At 47.8% G+C, this 18,269-nt stretch overlaps 1 protein-coding gene across 8 annotated transcripts in view; it reads left to right on the top strand.

Annotated features, from left to right (window-relative positions):
- RTKN (rhotekin) overlaps positions 1-18,269 on the top strand; it is a 442,062-nt gene that overhangs the window by 316,156 nt on the left and 107,637 nt on the right. For all 8 annotated transcript variants that reach the window (XM_069205591.1, XM_069205617.1, XM_069205546.1 and 5 more), the window contains exon 2: positions 15,198-15,397. In XM_069205591.1, coding sequence (XP_069061692.1) covers positions 15,198-15,397 — 200 coding nt within the window. The remainder of the gene's footprint in view (positions 1-15,197; positions 15,398-18,269) is intronic.

Genomic DNA, 18,269 nt, shown 5'->3' with positions numbered 1-18,269 from the left:
AGGTTTGGTAGGTTTCCCTAGGTGCCGGCTGAGCTAGAGGCCAAAATCTACAGGTAGGCACTTCGCAAAAAACACCTCTGTTTTCTCCCAAAATTTAGGATGTGTCCACGTTGCGCTTTGGGGTGTTTCCTGTCGCCGGTGCTAGGCCTACCCACGCAAGTGAGGTATCATTTTTATCGGGAGACCTGGGGGAACGCTGGGTGGAAGGAAATTTGTAGCTCCTCTCAGATTCCAGAACTTTCTGCCACAGAAATGTGAGGAACATGTGTTTTTTTAGCCAAATTTTGAGGTTTGCAAAGGATTCTGGGTAACAGAACCTGGTCCGAGCCCCGCAAGTCACCCCTCCTTGGATTCCCCTAGGTCTCTAGTTTTCAGAAATGCACAGGTTTGGTAGGTTTCCCTAGGTGCCGGCTGAGCTAGAGGCCAAAATCTACAGGTAGGCACTTCGCAAAAAACACCTCTGTTTTTTTCCAAAATTTAGGATGTGTCCACGTTGCGCTTTGGGGTGTTTCCTGTCGCCGGCGCTAGGCCTACCCACGCAAGTGAGGTATCATTTTTATCGGGAGACTTGGGGGAACGCTGGGTGGAAGGAAATTTGTAGCTCCTCTCAGATTCCCGAACTTTCTGCCACAGAAATGTGAGGGACATGTGTTTTTTTAGCCAAATTCTGAGGTTTGCAAAGGATTCTGGGTAACAGAACCTGGTCCGAGCCCCGCAAGTCACCCCTCCTTGGATTCCCCTAGGTCTCTAGTTTTCAGAAATGCACAGGTTTGGTAGGTTTCCCTAGGTGCCGGCTGAGCTAGAGGCCAAAGTCTACAGGTAGGCACTTCGCAAAAAACACCCCTGTTTTTTTCCAAAATTTAGGATGTGTCCACGTTGCGCTTTGGGGTGTTTCCTGTCGCCGGCGCTAGGCCTACCCACGCAAGTGAGGTATCATTTTTATCGGGAGACTTGGGGGAACGGTGGGTGGAAGGAAATTTGTAGCTCCTCTCAGATTCCAGAACTTTCTGCCACAGAAATGTGAGGAACATGTGTTTTTTTAGCCAAATTTTGAGGTTTGCAAAGGATTCTGGGTAACAGAACCTGGTCCGAGCCCCGCAAGTCACTCCTCCTTGGATTCCCCTAGGTCTCTAGTTTTCAGAAATGCACAGGTTTGGTAGGTTTCCCTAGGTGCCGGCTGAGCTAGAGGCCAAAATCGACAGGTAGGCACTTCGCAAAAAACACCTCTGTTTTTTTCCAAAATTTAGGATGTGTCCACGTTGCGCTTTGGGGTGTTTCCTGTCGCCAGCGCTATGCCTACCCACGCAAGTGAGGTATCATTTTTATCGGGAGACTTGGGGGAACGCTGGGTGGAAGGAAATTTGTAGCTCCTCTCAGATTCCAGAACTTTCTGCCACAGAAATTTGAGGAACATGTGTTTTTTTAGCCAAATTTTGAGGTTTGCAAAGGATTCTGGGTAACAGAACCTGGTCCGAGCCCCGCAAGTTACCCCTCCTTGGATTCCCCTAGGTCTCTAGTTTTCAGAAATGCACAGGTTTGGTAGGTTTCCCTAGGTGCCGGCTGAGCTAGAGGCCAAAATCTACAGGTAGGCACTTCGCAAAAAACACCTCTGTTTTTTTCCAAAATTTAGGATGTGTCCACGTTGCGCTTTGGGGTGTTTCCTGTCGCCGGCTCTAGGCCTACCCACGCAAGTGAGGTATCATTTTTATCGGGAGACTTGGGGGAACGGTGGGTGGAAGGAAATTTGTAGCTCCTCTCAGATTCCAGAACTTTCTGCCACAGAAATGTGAGGGACATGTGTGTTTTTAGCCAAATTTTGAGGTTTGCAAAGGATTCTGGGTAACAGAACCTGGTCCGAGCCCCGCAAGTCACCCCTCCTTGGATTCCCCTAGGTCTCTAGTTTTCAGAAATGCACTGGTTTGGTAGGTTTCCCGATGTGCCGGCTGAGCTAGAGGCCAAAATCTACAGGTAGGCACTTTGCAAAAAACACCTCTGTTTTTTTCCAAAATTTAGGATGTGTCCACGTTGCGCTTTGGGGTGTTTCCTGTCGCCGGCGCTAGGCCTACCCACGAAAGTGAGGTATCATTTTTATCGGGAGACTTGGGGGAACGCTGGGTGGAAGGAAATTTGTAGCTCCTCTCAGATTCCAGAACTTTCTGCCACAGAAATGTGAGGAACATGTGTTTTTTTAGCCAAATTTTGAGGTTTGCAAAGGATTCTGGGTAACAGAACCTGGTCCGAGCCCCGCAAGTCACCCCTCCTTGGATTCCCCTAGGTCTCTAGTTTTCAGAAATGCACAGGTTTGGTAGGTTTCCCTAGGTGCCGGCTGAGCTAGAGGCCAAAATCTACAGGTAGGCACTTCGCAAAAAACACCTCTGTTTTCTCCCAAAATTTAGGATGTGTCCACGTTGCGCTTTGGGGTGTTCCCTGTCGCCGGCGCTAGGCCTACCCACGCAAGTGAGGTATCATTTTTATCGGGAGACTTGGGGGAACGCTGGGTGGAAGGAAATTTGTAGCTCCTCTCAGATTCCAGAACTTTCTGCCACAGAAATGTGAGGAACATGTGTTTTTTTAGCCAAATTTTGAGGTTTGCAAAGGATTCTGGGTAACAGAACCTGGTCCGAGCCCCGCAAGTCACCCCTCCTTGGATTCCCCTAGGTCTCTAGTTTTCAGAAATGCACAGGTTTGGTAGGTTTCCCTAGGTGCCGGCTGAGCTAGAGGCCAAAATCTACAGGTAGGCACTTCGCAAAAAACACCTCTGTTTTTTTCCAAAATTTAGGATGTGTCCACGTTGCGCTTTGGGGTGTTTCCTGTCGCCGGCGCTAGGCCTACCCACGCAAGTGAGGTATCATTTTTATCGGGAGACTTGGGGGAACGGTGGGTGGAAGGAAATTTGTAGCTCCTCTCAGATTCCAGAACTTTCTGCCACAGAAATGTGAGGAACATGTGTTTTTTTAGCCAAATTTTGAGGTTTGCAAAGGATTCTGGGTAACAGAACGTGGTCCGAGCCCCGCAAGTCACCCCTCCTTAGATTGCCCTAGGTCTCTAGTTTTCAGAAATGCACAGGTTTGGTAGGTTTCCCTAGGTGCCGGCTGAGCTAGAGGCCAAAATCTACAGGTAGGCACTTCGCAAAAAACACCTCTGTTTTTTTCCAAAATTTAGGATATGTCCATGTTGCGCTTTGGGGTGTTTCCTGTCGCCGGCGCTAGGCCTACCCACGCAAGTGAGGTATCATTTTTATCGGGAGACTTGGGGGAACGCTGGGTGGAAGGAAATTTGTAGCTCCTCTCAGATTCCAGAACTTTCTGCCACAGAAATGTGAGGAACATGTGTTTTTTTAGCCAAATTTTGAGGTTTGCAAAGGATTCTGGGTAACAGAACCTGGTCCGAGCCCCGCAAGTCACCCCTCCTTGGATTCCCCTAGGTCTCTAGTTTTCAGAAATGCACAGGTTTGGTAGGTTTCCCTAGGTGCCGGCTGAGCTAGAGGCCAAAATCTACAGGTAGGCACTTCGCAAAAAACACCTCTGTTTTTTTCCAAAATTTAGGATGTGTCCACGTTGCGCTTTGGGGTGTTTCCTGTCGCCGGCGCTAGGCCTACCCACGCAAGTGAGGTATCATTTTTATCTGGAGACTTGGGGGAACGGTGGGTGGAAGGAAATTTGTAGCTCCTCTCAGATTCCAGAACTTTCTGCCACAGAAATGTGAGGAACATGTGTTTTTTTAGCCAAATTTTGAGGTTTGCAAAGAATTCTGGGTAACAGAACCTGGTCCGAGCCCCGCAAGTCACCCCTCCTTAGATTGCCCTAGGTCTCTAGTTTTCAGAAATGCACAGGTTTGGTAGGTTTCCCTAGGTGCCGGCTGAGCTAGAGGCCAAAATCTACAGGTAGGCACTTCGCAAAAAACACCTCTGTTTTTTCCCAAAATTTAGGATGTGTCCATGTTGCGCTTTGGGGTGTTTCCTGTCGCCGGCGCTAGGCCTACCCACGCAAGTGAGGTATCATTTTTATCTGGAGACTTGGGGGAACGCTGGGTGGAAGGAAATTTCTAGCTCCTCTCAGATTCCAGAACTTTCTGCCACAGAAATGTGAGGAACATGTGTTTTTTTAGCCAAATTTTGAGGTTTGCAAAGGATTCTGGGTAACAGAACCTGATCCGAGCCCCGCAAGTCACCCCTCCTTGGATTCCCCTAGGTCTCTAGTTTTCAGAAATGCACAGGTTTGGTAGGTTTCCCTAGGTGCCGGCTGAGCTAGAGGCCAAAATCTACAGGTAGGCACTTCGCAAAAAACACCTCTGTTTTCTCCCAAAATTTTGGATGTGTCCACGTTGCGCTTTGGGGCGTTTCCTGTCGCGGGCGCTAGGCCTACCCACACAAGTGAGGTATCATTTTTATCGGGAGACTTGGGGGAACATAGATTAGCAAAACAAGTGCTATTGCCCCTTGTCTTTCTCTACATTTTTTCCTTCCAAATATAGGAGAGTGTGTAAAAAAGACATCTATTTGAGAAATTCCCTATAATTCACATGCTTGTATGGTCACCCCGGAATTCAGAGATGTGCAAATAACCACTGCTCCTCAGCACCTTATCTTGTGCCCTTTTTGGAAATGCAAAGGTTTTCTTGATAGCATTTTTTTACTCTTTATATTTCAGCAAATGAATTGCTGTATACCCGGTATAGAATGAAAACGCACTGCAGGGTGCAGCTCATTTATTGGCTCTGGGTTCCTCGGGTTCTTGATGAACCTACAAGCCCTATATATCCCCGCAACCAGAGGAGTCCAGCAGACGTAACAGTATATTGCTTTCCATAATCTGACATTGCAGGGAAAAGTTACAGAGTAAAACGTAGAGAAAAATTGATGTTTTTTTCACCTCAATTTCAATATTTTTCTTTTTCAGCTGTTATTTTCTGTAGGAAACCCTTGTAGGATCTACACAAATGACCCCTTGCTGAATTAAGAATTTTGTCTACTTTTCAGAAATGGTTAGGTGCCTGGGATCCAGCATTGGTTTCATGCCCATTCCTGTCACTGACTGGAAGGAGGCTGAAAGCACAAAAAATTGCAAAAATGGGGTATGCCCCAGTAAAATGCCAAAATTGTGTTGAAAAATTGGGTTTTCTGATTCAAGTCTGCCTGTTCCTGAAAGCTAGGAAGCTGCTGAGTTTAGCACTGCAAACCCTTTGTTGATGCCATTTTCAGGGGGAAATCCACAAGCCTTCTTCTGCAGCCACTTTTTCCAATTTTTTTGAAAAAAACGAAATTTTCACTGTATTTTGGCCAATTTCTTGGCCTCCTTCAAGGGAACCCACAAAGTCTGGGTACCTCTAGAATCCCTAGGATGTTGGAAAAAAAGGACACAAATTTGGCTTGGTTAGCTTATGTGGACAAAAAGTTATGAGGGCCTAAGCGCGAACTGCCCCAAATAGGCAAAAAAAGGCCTGGCACAGGAGAGGGAAAAGGCCTGGCAGCGAAGGGGTTAATTCATTTCTTATCTGCAGTCCATGCAAATAAGTGTGATCAGATCCCAGGCTACATTGAAAAGTGCAGATTACTGCATCCCATAAATGTAGTGCTTGCGTCAGGAGTGTAATGGATACTGGAGGAGGGGGGGTCTCCAGTCATCATACATAAAGGGGGGCACCCCCTCAGCTTGTGAGCTTAGAGATATGCATTCCTTACTGGGAGGGCGCCCTAAGGTTTCCTTACGCCACTGGATTGCGTATTTCTATTTCAGAGACTACATTCTATGGACCGGGTGGCCATGGGAGGGGGTGTTGTTCTATGATCCCTTCTAAAAAGTATAGAGTGCCTCGTCTTAATTCATGCCCCTGGGTAATAAGTGTCCAATCTTTAAAGAAACTTTGGGGCTCCCTGGTGGATTTGTCCACTCTCTTATCACCATGTGGTAGTGATTTTCCAGGGTTGAACCCTGGAAATGTCACCCGGCCATCTGGCTCATACTGACCCTGTCTCGCTCTCACTGAACCCCGAAGCCTTGCTCATACTGAACCTGTCTCGCTCTCACTGAACCCTGAAGCCTCGCTCATACTGAACCTGTCTCACTCTCACTGAACCACAAAGCCTCAGTCATACTGAACCTGTCTCGCTCTCACTGAACCCCGAAGCCTCGCTCATACTGAACATGCCTTGCTCTCACTGAACCCCGAAGCCTCGCTCATACTGAACCTGTCTCGCTCTCACTGAACCTCGAAGCCTCGTTCATACTGAACCTGTCAGTCTCGCTCTCACTGAACTCCGAAGCCTCGCTCATACTGAACCTGTCTGTCTCGCTCTCACTGAACACCACAGCCTCGCTCATACTGAACCTGTCTCGCTCTCACTGACCTCCAAAGCCTCACTCATACTGAAACTGTCTCACTCTCACTGAACCCCGAAGTCTCGCTCATACTGAACCTTTCTCGCTCTCACTGAACCCCGAAGTCTTGCTCATACTGAGCCTGTCTTACTCTCACTGAACCCCGAAGTCTTGCTGATACTGAACCTGTCTTGCTCTCACTGAACCCCGAACCCTCGGTCATTCTGAACCTGTCTCACTCTCACTGAACACCGAAGCCTCGCTCATACTGAATATGTTTGTCTCACTCTCAATGAACTCCACAGCCTCGCTCATACTGAACCTGTCTCGCTCTCACTGAACCCCAAAGCCTTGCTCATTCTGAACCTGTGTGCCTTGCTCTCACTGAACCCCGAAGCCACGCTCATACTGAACCTGTCTCGCTCTCACTGATCCCCGAAGCCTCGGTCATTCTGAACCTGTCTGTCTCGCTCACACTGAACCCCACAGCCTCACTCATACTGAGCCTGTCTCCCTCTCACTGAACCCCAAAGCCTTGCTCTTACTGAACCTGTCTGCCTTGGTCTCACTGAACCCCGAAGCCACGCTCATACTGAACCTGTCTCACTCTCACTGAACCCCAAAGTCTCTCTCATACTGAACCTGTCTCACTCTCACTGAACCCAGAAGCCTTGCATGTACTGAACCTCTCTGTCTAGCTCTCACTGAACCCTGAAGCCTCGCTCTTACTGAACCTGTCTGCCTTGCTCTCACTGAACCCCGAAGCTACGCTCATACTGAACCTGTCTCACTCTCACTGAACCCCGAAGTCTCTCTCATACTGAACCTGTCTCACTGTCACTGAACCCAGAAACCTCACACGTACTGAACCTGTCTGTCTCGCTCTCACTGAACCCTGAAGCCTCGCTCATACTGAATCTGTCTGTCTCGTTCTCACTGAACCCAGAAGCCGCACACGTACTGAACCTGTCTGTCTCGCTCTCACTGAACACCGGAGCCTCGCTCATACTGAACCTGTCTGTCTCGCTCTCACCGAACCCTGAAGCCTCGCTCATACTGAACCTCTCTGCCTTACTCTCACTGAACCCTAAAGTCTCACTTATACTGAACCTGTCTGTCTCGCTCTCACTGAACCCTAAAGTCTCGCTCATAATGAACCTGTCTGTCTTGCTCTCACTGAACCCCGAAGCCTCGCTCATACTGAACCTGTCTTGGTCTCACTGAACCCTGAAGCCTCGCTCATACTGAATCTGTCTCGCTCTCACTGAACCCCAAAGCCTCGCTCATACTGTGTCTGTTTGTCTCTCTCTCACTGAACCCTGAAGCCTCGCACATACTGACCCTGTCTGTCTCGCTCATACTGAACCTGTCTCACTTTCACTGAACACCGAAGCCTTGCTCATTCTGAACCTGTCTGTCTCGGTCTCACTGAACACCAAAGTTTTGCTCGTACTGAACTCCGCCGCCTCATTCACTCTGAACCCAGCTGTCTCGCTTACACTGAACCCCACTGAATGTCATAGCCAAACAAAAACAGAGTTGTAAAATCTGTTTTTGTAAAACTGCCAGAAATAAAATGTCGAGGTCTGTCACATGCTCTGATCTCCCCCTCCAAAATCAACCTTTGACCTCAGAGGTAGCCTGCGTGGCAGGCATCCCCGTTTAATTTTTGACAGTTTTACAAAACTCCAAATCGGGTTTCTGCATACAGGAGGCGGGAGACTAGCCTTGACATCGGAGTGTCCCACCTGAATCAAGAGGTTGGCACGTATGAACCACCCCAACCCCCAAATCATTATGCCGAGTCCAGCCCCAAGACCCTACCTCGCCCATAAATGAACCCACAGTCACATCCCAAACTATTTCTACAACAAAACGCAGCTCTGTGCTCATGGGTGACCCCTGTGGACCTTTGAGGACACTCACACCGGATATGAAAACATGGACCGCACTAGTGTCCGAACACCCTGCACCATCCACGCCAAGCCCAAAAACAACACCTTTCTTGGTAAAAAAAAATACTTGTGTGGCTCACTCCTCTTGTCCTAACCATGAAGCACCTTGAACCTGACGGTTCAGTCGTTCATTCAGTTATTTTAGGGTTGTGTCCCCTTGAAGCTGCAAGTTGACAGGTTAGTGTGGCCAGCACCCCTCCTCCTCTTTTGGAGTCAGACCCCCCACAGCCTTGTGGTGCCCACAACTACTTCAGGAAGCTTCACCTTCTGCTGCTCTTGGCAGGGGATGTGGTGTGTGTGGTGATTCGTGTTCACGTAGGGCACTCTCGTGTGATCTCCATGCACAGATGTGAGTTATAGACCGAGGGGGCACCTGTGCACTTCTGAAGCTCAGATTCGTGTGCACCAGCCACACCTCAGGTGCAGCACGATACCGACCTGGACATCTGTCCTTACTCGATGATGCTGAGCTGTAGATAGTGATTCTGATGGTGATGATGGTGATCTGTAGATATTGATTCAGTGGTGATGATGGTGAGCTGTAGATAGTGATTCTGATGGTGATGATGGTGAGCTGTAGATATTGATTCTGCTGGTGATGATGGTGAGCTGTAGATATTGATTCTGCTGGTGATGATGGTGAGCTGTAGATGGTGATTCTGGGGCTGATGATAGTAAGCAGATGATAGTGATGCTGAGGTGGTTATATGGTGGTGTGGGGATGATGGGGAGGTGCTGATGGTGTGATGTGAGGATGATGCTGAGTATATGATAGTGATGCTGAGGTGGTTATGTGGTGATGTGGGGATGATGGTGAGTGAATGATATGAGGTGGTGATGCGGTGATGATGATGGTGAGCAGATGATAGTGATGCTGAGATGGTGATGTGTTGTTTTGAAGGGTGATGGTGAGTTGGTGATGCTAGTGATGTGGAGAGGATGATGGTGAGTGAATGACAGTGATGGTCAGTTGGTGGTGTTAGGATGATGCTGAGTTGGTGATGTAGAGATGTGTGGATGATGGTGAGTGAATGATAGTGATACTGAGGTGCTGATGATGGTGAGTGAATGACAGTGATGCTCAGGAGGTGGTGTTACGATGATGGTGAGTGAATGACAGTGATTCTCAGGTGGTAGTGTTAAGATGATGGTGAGTGGTGGTGTAGCGATGTGTGAATGATGGTGAGCAGATGATAGTGATACTGAGGTGCTGATGATGGTGAGTGGATTACAGTGATGCTGAGGTGGTGGTGTGTTAGGATGATGGTGAGTTGGTGATGTAGAAATGTGTGAATAATGGTGAGCGGATGATAGTGATACTGAAGTGCTGATGATGGTGAGTGAATGACAGTGATGGTGAGGTGCTGATGATGGTGAGTGGATAACAGTGATGCTGAGATGGTGGTTTTAGGATGATGGTGAGTTGGTGATGTAGAGATGTGTGAATGATGGTGAGTGGATGATAGTGATACTGAGGTGCTGATGATGGTAAGTGGATGATAGTGATACTGAGGTGCTGATGATGGTGAGCGGATGACAGTGATGCTCAGGTGGTGGTGTTAGGATGATGGTGAGTTGGTGATGTAGAGATGTGTGAATAATGGTGAGCGGATGATAGTGATACCGAGGTGCTGATGATGGTGAGTGAATGATAGCAATACTGAGGTGCTGATGATGGTGAGCGGATGATAGTGATACTGAGGTGCTGATGTAGAGATGTGTGGATGATGGTGAGCGGATGATGGTGATACCGAGGTGCTGATGATGGTGAGTGAATGACAGTGAGGCTGAGGTGGTGATGTAGAGATGTGTGGATGAGAGTGAGCAGATGACAGTGATACTGAGGTGCTGATGATGGTGAGTGAATTACAGTGATTCTGAGGTGCTGATGATGGTGAGTGAATGACAGTGAGGATGAGGTGGTGGCGTTAGGGAGATGGTGAGTTGGTGATTTAGAGATGTGTGAATGATGGTGAGCAGATTATAGTGATACTGAGGTACTGATGATGGTGAGCAGATGATAGTGATACGGAGGTGCTGATGATGGTGATACTGAGATGCTGATGATGGTGAGTGAATGACAGTGAGGCTGAGGTGGTGATGTAGAGATGTGTGGATGATGGTGAGCGGATGATAGTGATATTGAGGTGCTGATGATGGTGAGCAGATGATAGTGATACTGAGGTGCTGATGATGGTGAGTGAATGACATTGAGGCTGAGGTGGTGATGTAGAGATGTGTGGATGATGGTGAGCGGGTGATAGTGATACTGAGGTGCTGATGATGGTGAGCAGATGATAGTGATACTGAGGTGCTGATGATGGTGAGTGAATGACAGTGAGGCTGAGGTGGTGATGTAGAGATGTGTGGATGATGGTGAGCGGATGATAGTGATACTGAGGTGCTGATGATGGTGAGTGAATGACAGTGAGGCTGAGGTGGTGATGTAGAAATGTGTGGATGATGGTAAGCGGATGATGGTGATACTGAGGTGCTGACGATGGTGAGCAGATGATAGTGATACTGAGGTGCTGATGATGGTGAGTGAATGACAGTGAGGCTGAGGTGGTGATGTAGAGATGTGTGGATGATGGTGAGCGGATGATAGTGATACTGAGGTACTGATGATGGTGAGCAGATGATAGTGATACGGAGGTGCTGATGATGGGGATACTGAGGTGCTGATGATGGTGAGTGAATGACAGTGAGGCTGAGGTGGTGATGTAGAGATGTGTGAATGATGGTGAGCAGATGATAGTGATACTGAGGTGCTGATGATGGTGAGCGGATGATAGTGACACTGAGGTGCTGATGATGGTGAGTGAATGACAGTGATGGTGAGGTGCTGATGATGGTGAGTGGATAACAGTGATGCTGAGATGGTGGTGTTAGGATGATGGTGAGTTGGTGATGTAGAGATGTGTGAATGATGGTGAGCGGATGATAGTGATACTGAGGTGCTGATGATGGTGATACTGAGGTGCTGATGATGGTGAGTGAATGACAGTGAGGCTGAGGTGGTGATGTAGAGATGTGTGGATGATGGTGAGCAGATGATGGTGATACTGAGGTGCTGATGATGGCGAGTGAATGACAGTGAGGCTGAGGTGGTGATGTAGAGATGTGTGGATGATGGTGAGCAGATGATGGTGATACCGAGGTGCTGATGATGGTGAGCAGATGATAGTGATACTGAGGTGCTGATGATGGTGAGTGAATGACAGTGAGGCTGAGGTGGTGATGTAGAGATGTGTGGATGATGGTGAGCGGATGATAGTGATACTGAGGTGCTGATGATGGTGAGCAGATGATAGTGATACTGAGGTGCTGATGATGGTGAGTGAATGACAGTGAGGCTGAGGTGGTGATGTAGAGATGTGTGGATGATGGTGAGCGGATGATGGTGATACCGAGGTGCTGATGATGGTGAGCGGATGATAGTGATACTGAAGTGCTGATGATGGTTAGTGAATGACAGTGAGGATGAGGTGGTGGTGTTAGGATGATGGTGAGTTGGTGATGTAGAGATGTGTGGATGATAGTGAGCGGATGATAGTGAGGTGCTGATGATGGTGAGCAGATGATGGTGCTACTGAAGTGCTGATGAAGGTGCATGGATGACAAAGTGTTAATGGTGACGTGTTGCTGAGGTGGTGATGATAGCAGTGCACAGATGATGGTGTCTGATGGTGATGAAAGAGCATGGGCAGGGTGGTGGTGCTGAGGGGGCGATGAGGTCATTATGTGGTGGTGCTGAGGGTATGATGACGATAGTGATGCTGAGGGTTTAATGAGGTCACGTGATGATGATGATGGGGTTGCACTGGGCAGTAGTGATCTGAAAATCAGCGATCAGGTACTATACAAACCCAGGCATATGACCTAAGTCAGAGGGGTTCACACTAGGACTATCACACTAGCGGTCACACCAGTTTGTAGCGACTAGAAGCCTTGGTCAGAGACTGCTCCAGGAGCTGTGCAGGAAAGTGACCTTCAGCCTGGCGCTGCTTTTCATTTCCAGGCAAGAGCTGTGATAGAGAATAGCTGAACCTGCAGTTTTTACTGCAAGAATATGTGCTGTGCATCCATCTTAAGAAATGTGACTTGGGCTTGCCATTGGCTGCTTCAGTGAAATCTTAGCATAGCGCTTAAAAGTAGCAAGAGATAGTTAGGATGCTAGGAACTTCCTAACCACATTAGGGCTATTCTTATTGTATTGGCTGACCATGCCACGCCTTGCTGAATTTATCTCCACATTCTGTGTGGCTACCCTTCGTGCTTTATGCACTCGAGTGTGGTTTTAGAAAGTAAACATTTTAAAGTTTATCCCCTGTTTCTTAGTCCTATTTTGAGCGTGTTATTGAGGGTTTGGAGTTCCACTGCGACTGATCGTGGACAGTAAACAGCACAGTGTTGCTCAGTGGGTTGTGTATGGGTCGCAGTCCAATTGGATTTTTAAGTCTTACTGATGCATTGAATTCTTCAATCTGGTGGTTAGAAATCCAAGCAGTTTCAGGTTTTACAGTTGAGAGATGAGATGACGTCACCTTGAAGGTTCTGGTTCCCCCTCTCCCTCGAAGGGGTCTTACACAAATTCCTCATGGGCTTGGACCTGTACCAAGGTTATACAGGCGCTGGTACACCACAAGCAAAGCAAAAACACTTTTTGATTGTTGACCATCTTTGAGAGATGTCTCCTTTTCACTAACAAAGGACCTGATTGAGATCGTGGCCATCACAAACCTGTCCACCTTATTGCGATCACTGCATCTCCTATGGAGATCGCAATACAGCAGACGGGATATTCGTCACGTTTGCGAGGGAGTAACCCCATTGCCAAACGCTAACTCAGACCCCAGAGTCCCTTGCAATGTGATGCTGCCTGCAGATTAGGACATCATTGCTAAAAATAATTTTAAATGCTCTTGTGAAATAATGAAACAAACAATGATGTTGAAAAATGAAGCCTGGGAGAGCCAGGGAGCTGTGTATCTGGAGGCAGAGGGTGGCCTTGCTGTTAGGCGCTATAAGGATCCCTCTGTGCCCGGGGTAGGCTGAGATGGGAGGGCTTTGCCTCTGGTTTGCTCTAAACTGATGAACAGCAAAGTAGGGGTCTCTGAAGGGGGCAGCAGTGGGTAGGGGAGGGCATTAGCCTCAGGGCAGGTGGAGAGAGCACTTCAGTCCCTCACCTTCCCACAAGCATGGGGGAGCAGAGAGCAGTGGTTACTATTTTTGGGGTGATTTTTTAGGTCTAGCTTAGAGAGAGATTTAGCTGTTTTAGAACCTCATGCTTTCTCAAAAACAACACACATAGTCATCAAAATACACACACACGCACACGCACGCACATGCGCGCGCTTCTGGTCACCCGGATCATTCATTGGCTTGTTGTTGCACCAACTACATTTGGGTTCCGCCTACCATGGCATGTTGTAGTGAGTCTGACTCAGCCATTGGCTGCCTTCATCGTGAGTGACAGCTCTTTGCTTATGCACTTGTGCACATCTCTTTTAAAAAGAAGTCCACTTCAGCACCGGGGCGTGTAGGTCCATCTGTGCTTTCAGTTCAGCATTCATTTTATGTTTTTAATTTACTTTTCAAATGGATCATTGTTTATCTTTTTTTACAAATATACACAACATGGTTAGACGACAGCGTTTGTACTTTTTATTACTTTGACATTTTAATGCCTATTGCATATGTTATTAAATAACTTTAAACATGGCAGGCATGCTGCGGCCAGACCTATGGGCTTTGGAGAGGTTTGTTCTCTAGGCTCCCATGATGGATGTTATGCATGACGTCAGCTGCCACAGAGGTTGTGTCTGTAAGACTGTTTTACCATCCAGAGCGTCTCCCCTCACCTGGGTACCGCCTTGCTCGCCTCTCATTGGCTGAGTACTGGCGCCCACTGGTGGCCGAGGAGTTTACCTGCCATTGATAGGTGGTTGACATAGGGACATGTTAAGAATGTTCGGGGCCTTGGGCCAAACGTACTGTGGGGGCCCCTGTTCTGAAAAGGTTTGAATTTATGATCCAGTTTCAGCTCTTTCACGCCCTCTTTGGTCAGGTCACTGACAGTGCACAGGACACGGTCCAAAAACTAAATGCGTTTACATGTAATATTCAGGGACAGTGATGTGTGTTTTCAGTACTGTAACACAGCAGCAGCTCAGCAATGTTGCTGCAAATAATTTCTGTGACTCCCTCTCATGTCTCATATGTGAGGTCCTGTTTTGATCTAAAAGAAACTTTTTGTATGGATGTTGCATGAAACATAAACACAACATTTCTCTGCAAAATGTCTGTAATCAGCACATTAAAAATAAAGGAAAACAATGTTAACCAATCTGTTTAATAAGTATACAAGATCATGAGGACAAGACTTTCTGCAGAACAGAGCTGGCTCTATCCGAGACCCCCTGAGAGGCTGGGCCCGGGGCCAGAGCTGGCTCTATCCGAGACCCCCTGAGAGGCTGGGGCCCAGGGCCAGAGCTGGCTCTATCCGAGACCCCCTGAGAGGCTGGGGCCCGGGGCCAGAGCTGGCTCTATCAGAGACCCCCTGAGAGGCTGGGGCCCGGGGCCAGAGCTGGCTCTATCAGGGGCCCCCTGAGAGGCTGGGGCCCGGGGCCAGAGCTGGCTCTATCCGAGACCCCCTGAGAGGCTGGGGCCCGGGGCCAGAGCTGGCTCTATCCGAGACCCCCTGAGAGGCTGGGGCCCGGGGCCAGAGCTGGCTCTATCAGAGACCCCTGAGAGGCTGGGCCCGGGGCCAGAGCTGGCTCTATCAGGGGCCCCTAAGGGAGCCACCCTTTCCCTAAAGCTTGAGTTTGTGAGTCTAAAGTGAACAGCAGTGTCTTCTCCTGATAGAATCTCCGCTCAGATACCTGATTGGTTCCTCATGAAGTCCTCTTTCTTTCCATCCCAGGACACTGACATCCAGAAGAAGATCGACCATGAGGTGCGCATGCGTGAGGGTGCCTGCAAGCTGCTGGCCGCCTGCACCCAGAGGGAGCAGGCCATGGAGGCCTCCAAGAGCCTGCTGGTCTGCAACAGCCGCATCATGGCCTACATGTCAGAGCTGCAGCGACTCAAGGAAGCACAAGTCATGCAGCGCATGTCAAGACGGTAAGCCGTGCCCCTGTTGGCATAGGGTGGTGGCCCTAGGTGGGAGAGGTGGTGACCATCAGGTCAGGGGCAGTAGAATTCCCAGACTCCGCTCTCCTCGTGCTGCTACGTCACTCTTTCTCCTCTCTTCTCCTTGCTTTTCCCTCCTTCTCACTGTCTTCTCCTTGCTTTTCCCTCATTCTCACTGCCTTCTCCTTGGTTTTCCCGCTGTTTTTTCTGTGCCTTCTCCTTGCTTTTCCCTCAATTTCACGGCTTTCTCCTTGTTTTTTTTTCCAGTTCCTCGGCTGCCCTCTTCTTTCTTTTCTCTCATTTTCACTGCTTTCTCCTAACTTTTTCCTCATTGCTGCTCCCGCCTGCTGACCGTTATTTACCTCCTAATCCCACTCATTGCCATCCAGGGCCCCTCCCATCTCCCAGGACCTACTTAATGGGGACAACAGTGCCCTCCCATTGAGCAGGTCCCAGGCCGTGCTCTCCCCGTGCTCCTGCATTGGCCTCGCTCCTGTCTTTGCTTTTCTCCTGTTTTCACTGCTTTCTCCCCCTTTTTTGTGCATGGTTTTTCCTTGTTTTTCTCTCGTTTTCACTGCTTTTTCCTTGCTATTTCCCTTGTTTTATCTGTGCTTTCTCCTTGCTTATCCCTTATTTTCACTGCTTTCACCCCCTTTTTATGGTCGAGCCTGCGTTGCATGTGCTTGCGCATGCGTATCGCTTGCGAGATGCTTTAGTAGTTAGAAAAGGGCTCGGAGCCCCGTCTATGTCACGTCCGTGTCTTTCATTGGTTCGTGGGCTTGCCTTTTAAAATCTGCTTGCTTTCATTAGTGGAAGGCAGGCATACGTCATGCCTTTTCCGGTGGTTAGCCCTCGAGCGCAGCGACCAAGAACTGAAAACATGCGAGGCTCGCTGTTTTCCGTCCGGTTTGTGGACTACTTTTTATCTTTTTTCGCAGCATGATCTCGCTGAGCAGAAGTCGAGCGCTTTGCATGATATTGACCTTGTTACATAGTTAATTGCACTTTTGCCGGTTACGTAGATAATTGCACTTTTGCTGATAGGTTTCACTACGAGTGAACTGTAGCAGCGCAATGGCGCTCTTTTTTTCCATTTAATGTGGCAAGAAAAGTCCAAGTGGGAGTTTACTAACTCGGAGAAATGCGAGACCCGTTGCATTGCAAATGCTTGTTTTGTGCATGCTTTCTCCTTGATTTTCCCTCGTTTTCACTGTTTTTCCTTGCTTTTTCACCTTTTTCACTGCTTCCTCCTTGCTTTTCCCTAGTTTTCACTGCTTTCTCCTTGCTTATCCCTCATTTTCACAGTTTTTTCCTTGCTTTTTCATCGTTTTCACTGCTTCTCCTTGCTTTTTCATCGTTTTCACAGTTTTTCCTTGCTTTTTCATCGTTTTCACTGCTTCTCCTTGCTTTTTCATCGTTTTCACTGTTTTTCCTTGCTTTTTCATCGTTTTCACTGCTTCTCCTTGCTTTTTCGTCGTTTTCACTGCTATCTCCTTGCTTTTTCATCGTTTTCACTGTTTTTCCTTGCTTTTTCATCGTTTTCACTGCTTCTCCTTGCTTTTTCATTGTTTTCACTGTTTTTTCCTTGCTTTTTCATCGTTTTCACTGCTTCTCCTTGCTTTTTCATCGTTTTCACTACTTTCTGCTTGCTTTTTCGTCGGTTTCACTGCTTCTCCTTATTTTTTTGTCATTTTCACAGCTTTCTCCTTCTCTTTCTCATCGTTTTCACTGCTTTCGCTTTGCTTTTCCCTCGTTTTCACTGCTTTCCGTTCCTTTATCTCTTTTTTTTGTGTTCCCTTGAGACCCTCACGGGTGAATTGCTTTGCTTTATAAATCCTTGATTGATTGACTAGATTCAAGCTGGAGAATGAGAAGCTGGATGGCAGGTGGAGCACTGAGTAGCACAGAGGCAAGTGCCAAGAATAAAAGAAAAAAAAAGAAATGAATGAGGATGAATGTGGTGAGGAACTGGACAGAAGAGGGACCAAAGAAAGAGAAGGGGACATGGTGGAGGCGAGAAACATACATTGAAAAAAATAACAGAATTAAGAGATTAAATCCAACATGGAGAAAATAAATTTAATGTTGAGAAGCAAATGAAGAAAACTATTGGCGGAGATGCAAAAACGAAATGTAAAAATGAACAAAGTTAGGAAGCCACGAGGACAACTCTAAGAAAGAAATATATCAAACACAAAACGAAGACTTTGAAAGCTCATGACATGAATAGTAGTATTGTGGGAACAGAAAAGGGGTTGAAATGGGAAAACTGAAATTCAATGAAGAAAGGATTAACTCAAGAAATAAAAACAATAAAAAAAACAAAGAAAAGTAAAAATAAGAAACAAGCAGAGAGGAAGGAATAAATGTATATAAAAGAAATCAGGAATTAATAAAAATAGATAGCAAAAGGAAATAAAAGCCAGAGGAATAAGAAATTGTAAATAATAAAAAAAAAGCTTTGGATAAAGAACGAAGGAAACTTCTTTACCTAACATATTCGGGCGCGATCAACCAGAAGGGCTTCTGGGCGCTGAATAACAGATGTTTACTGAGCATAAGCGCTGAATCCTTAGATATAAATAATGAAATGAAGAAACTGCTTGGTAAAACTCGTCTCCAGGCCTCAGCAGGGCTGAAAGAGAGGCAGCCCCCCCCCCCAGCTGCCCTCCCCCATTACCTGACCCCCTTATGCCTCTCCTGGCATGGGTCGGATCTGCAGGGGAGACCCCAGCCCCCCTCCTGCTGCCCACCGACCCCCTTATGCCTCTCCTGGCATGGGTGGGATCTGCAGGAGAGATCCCAGCCCACCTCCTGCTGGCCCCCGACCCCCTAATGTCTCTCCTGGCATGGGTGAGGTCTG

Source organism: Pleurodeles waltl, chromosome 1_1 (genome assembly GCF_031143425.1).
Source record: "Pleurodeles waltl isolate 20211129_DDA chromosome 1_1, aPleWal1.hap1.20221129, whole genome shotgun sequence".
NCBI lineage: Eukaryota > Metazoa > Chordata > Amphibia > Caudata > Salamandridae > Pleurodeles > Pleurodeles waltl.
Note: the sequence above shows the minus strand (reverse complement) of the source record. Positions and strands in the feature narration are given on the sequence as shown.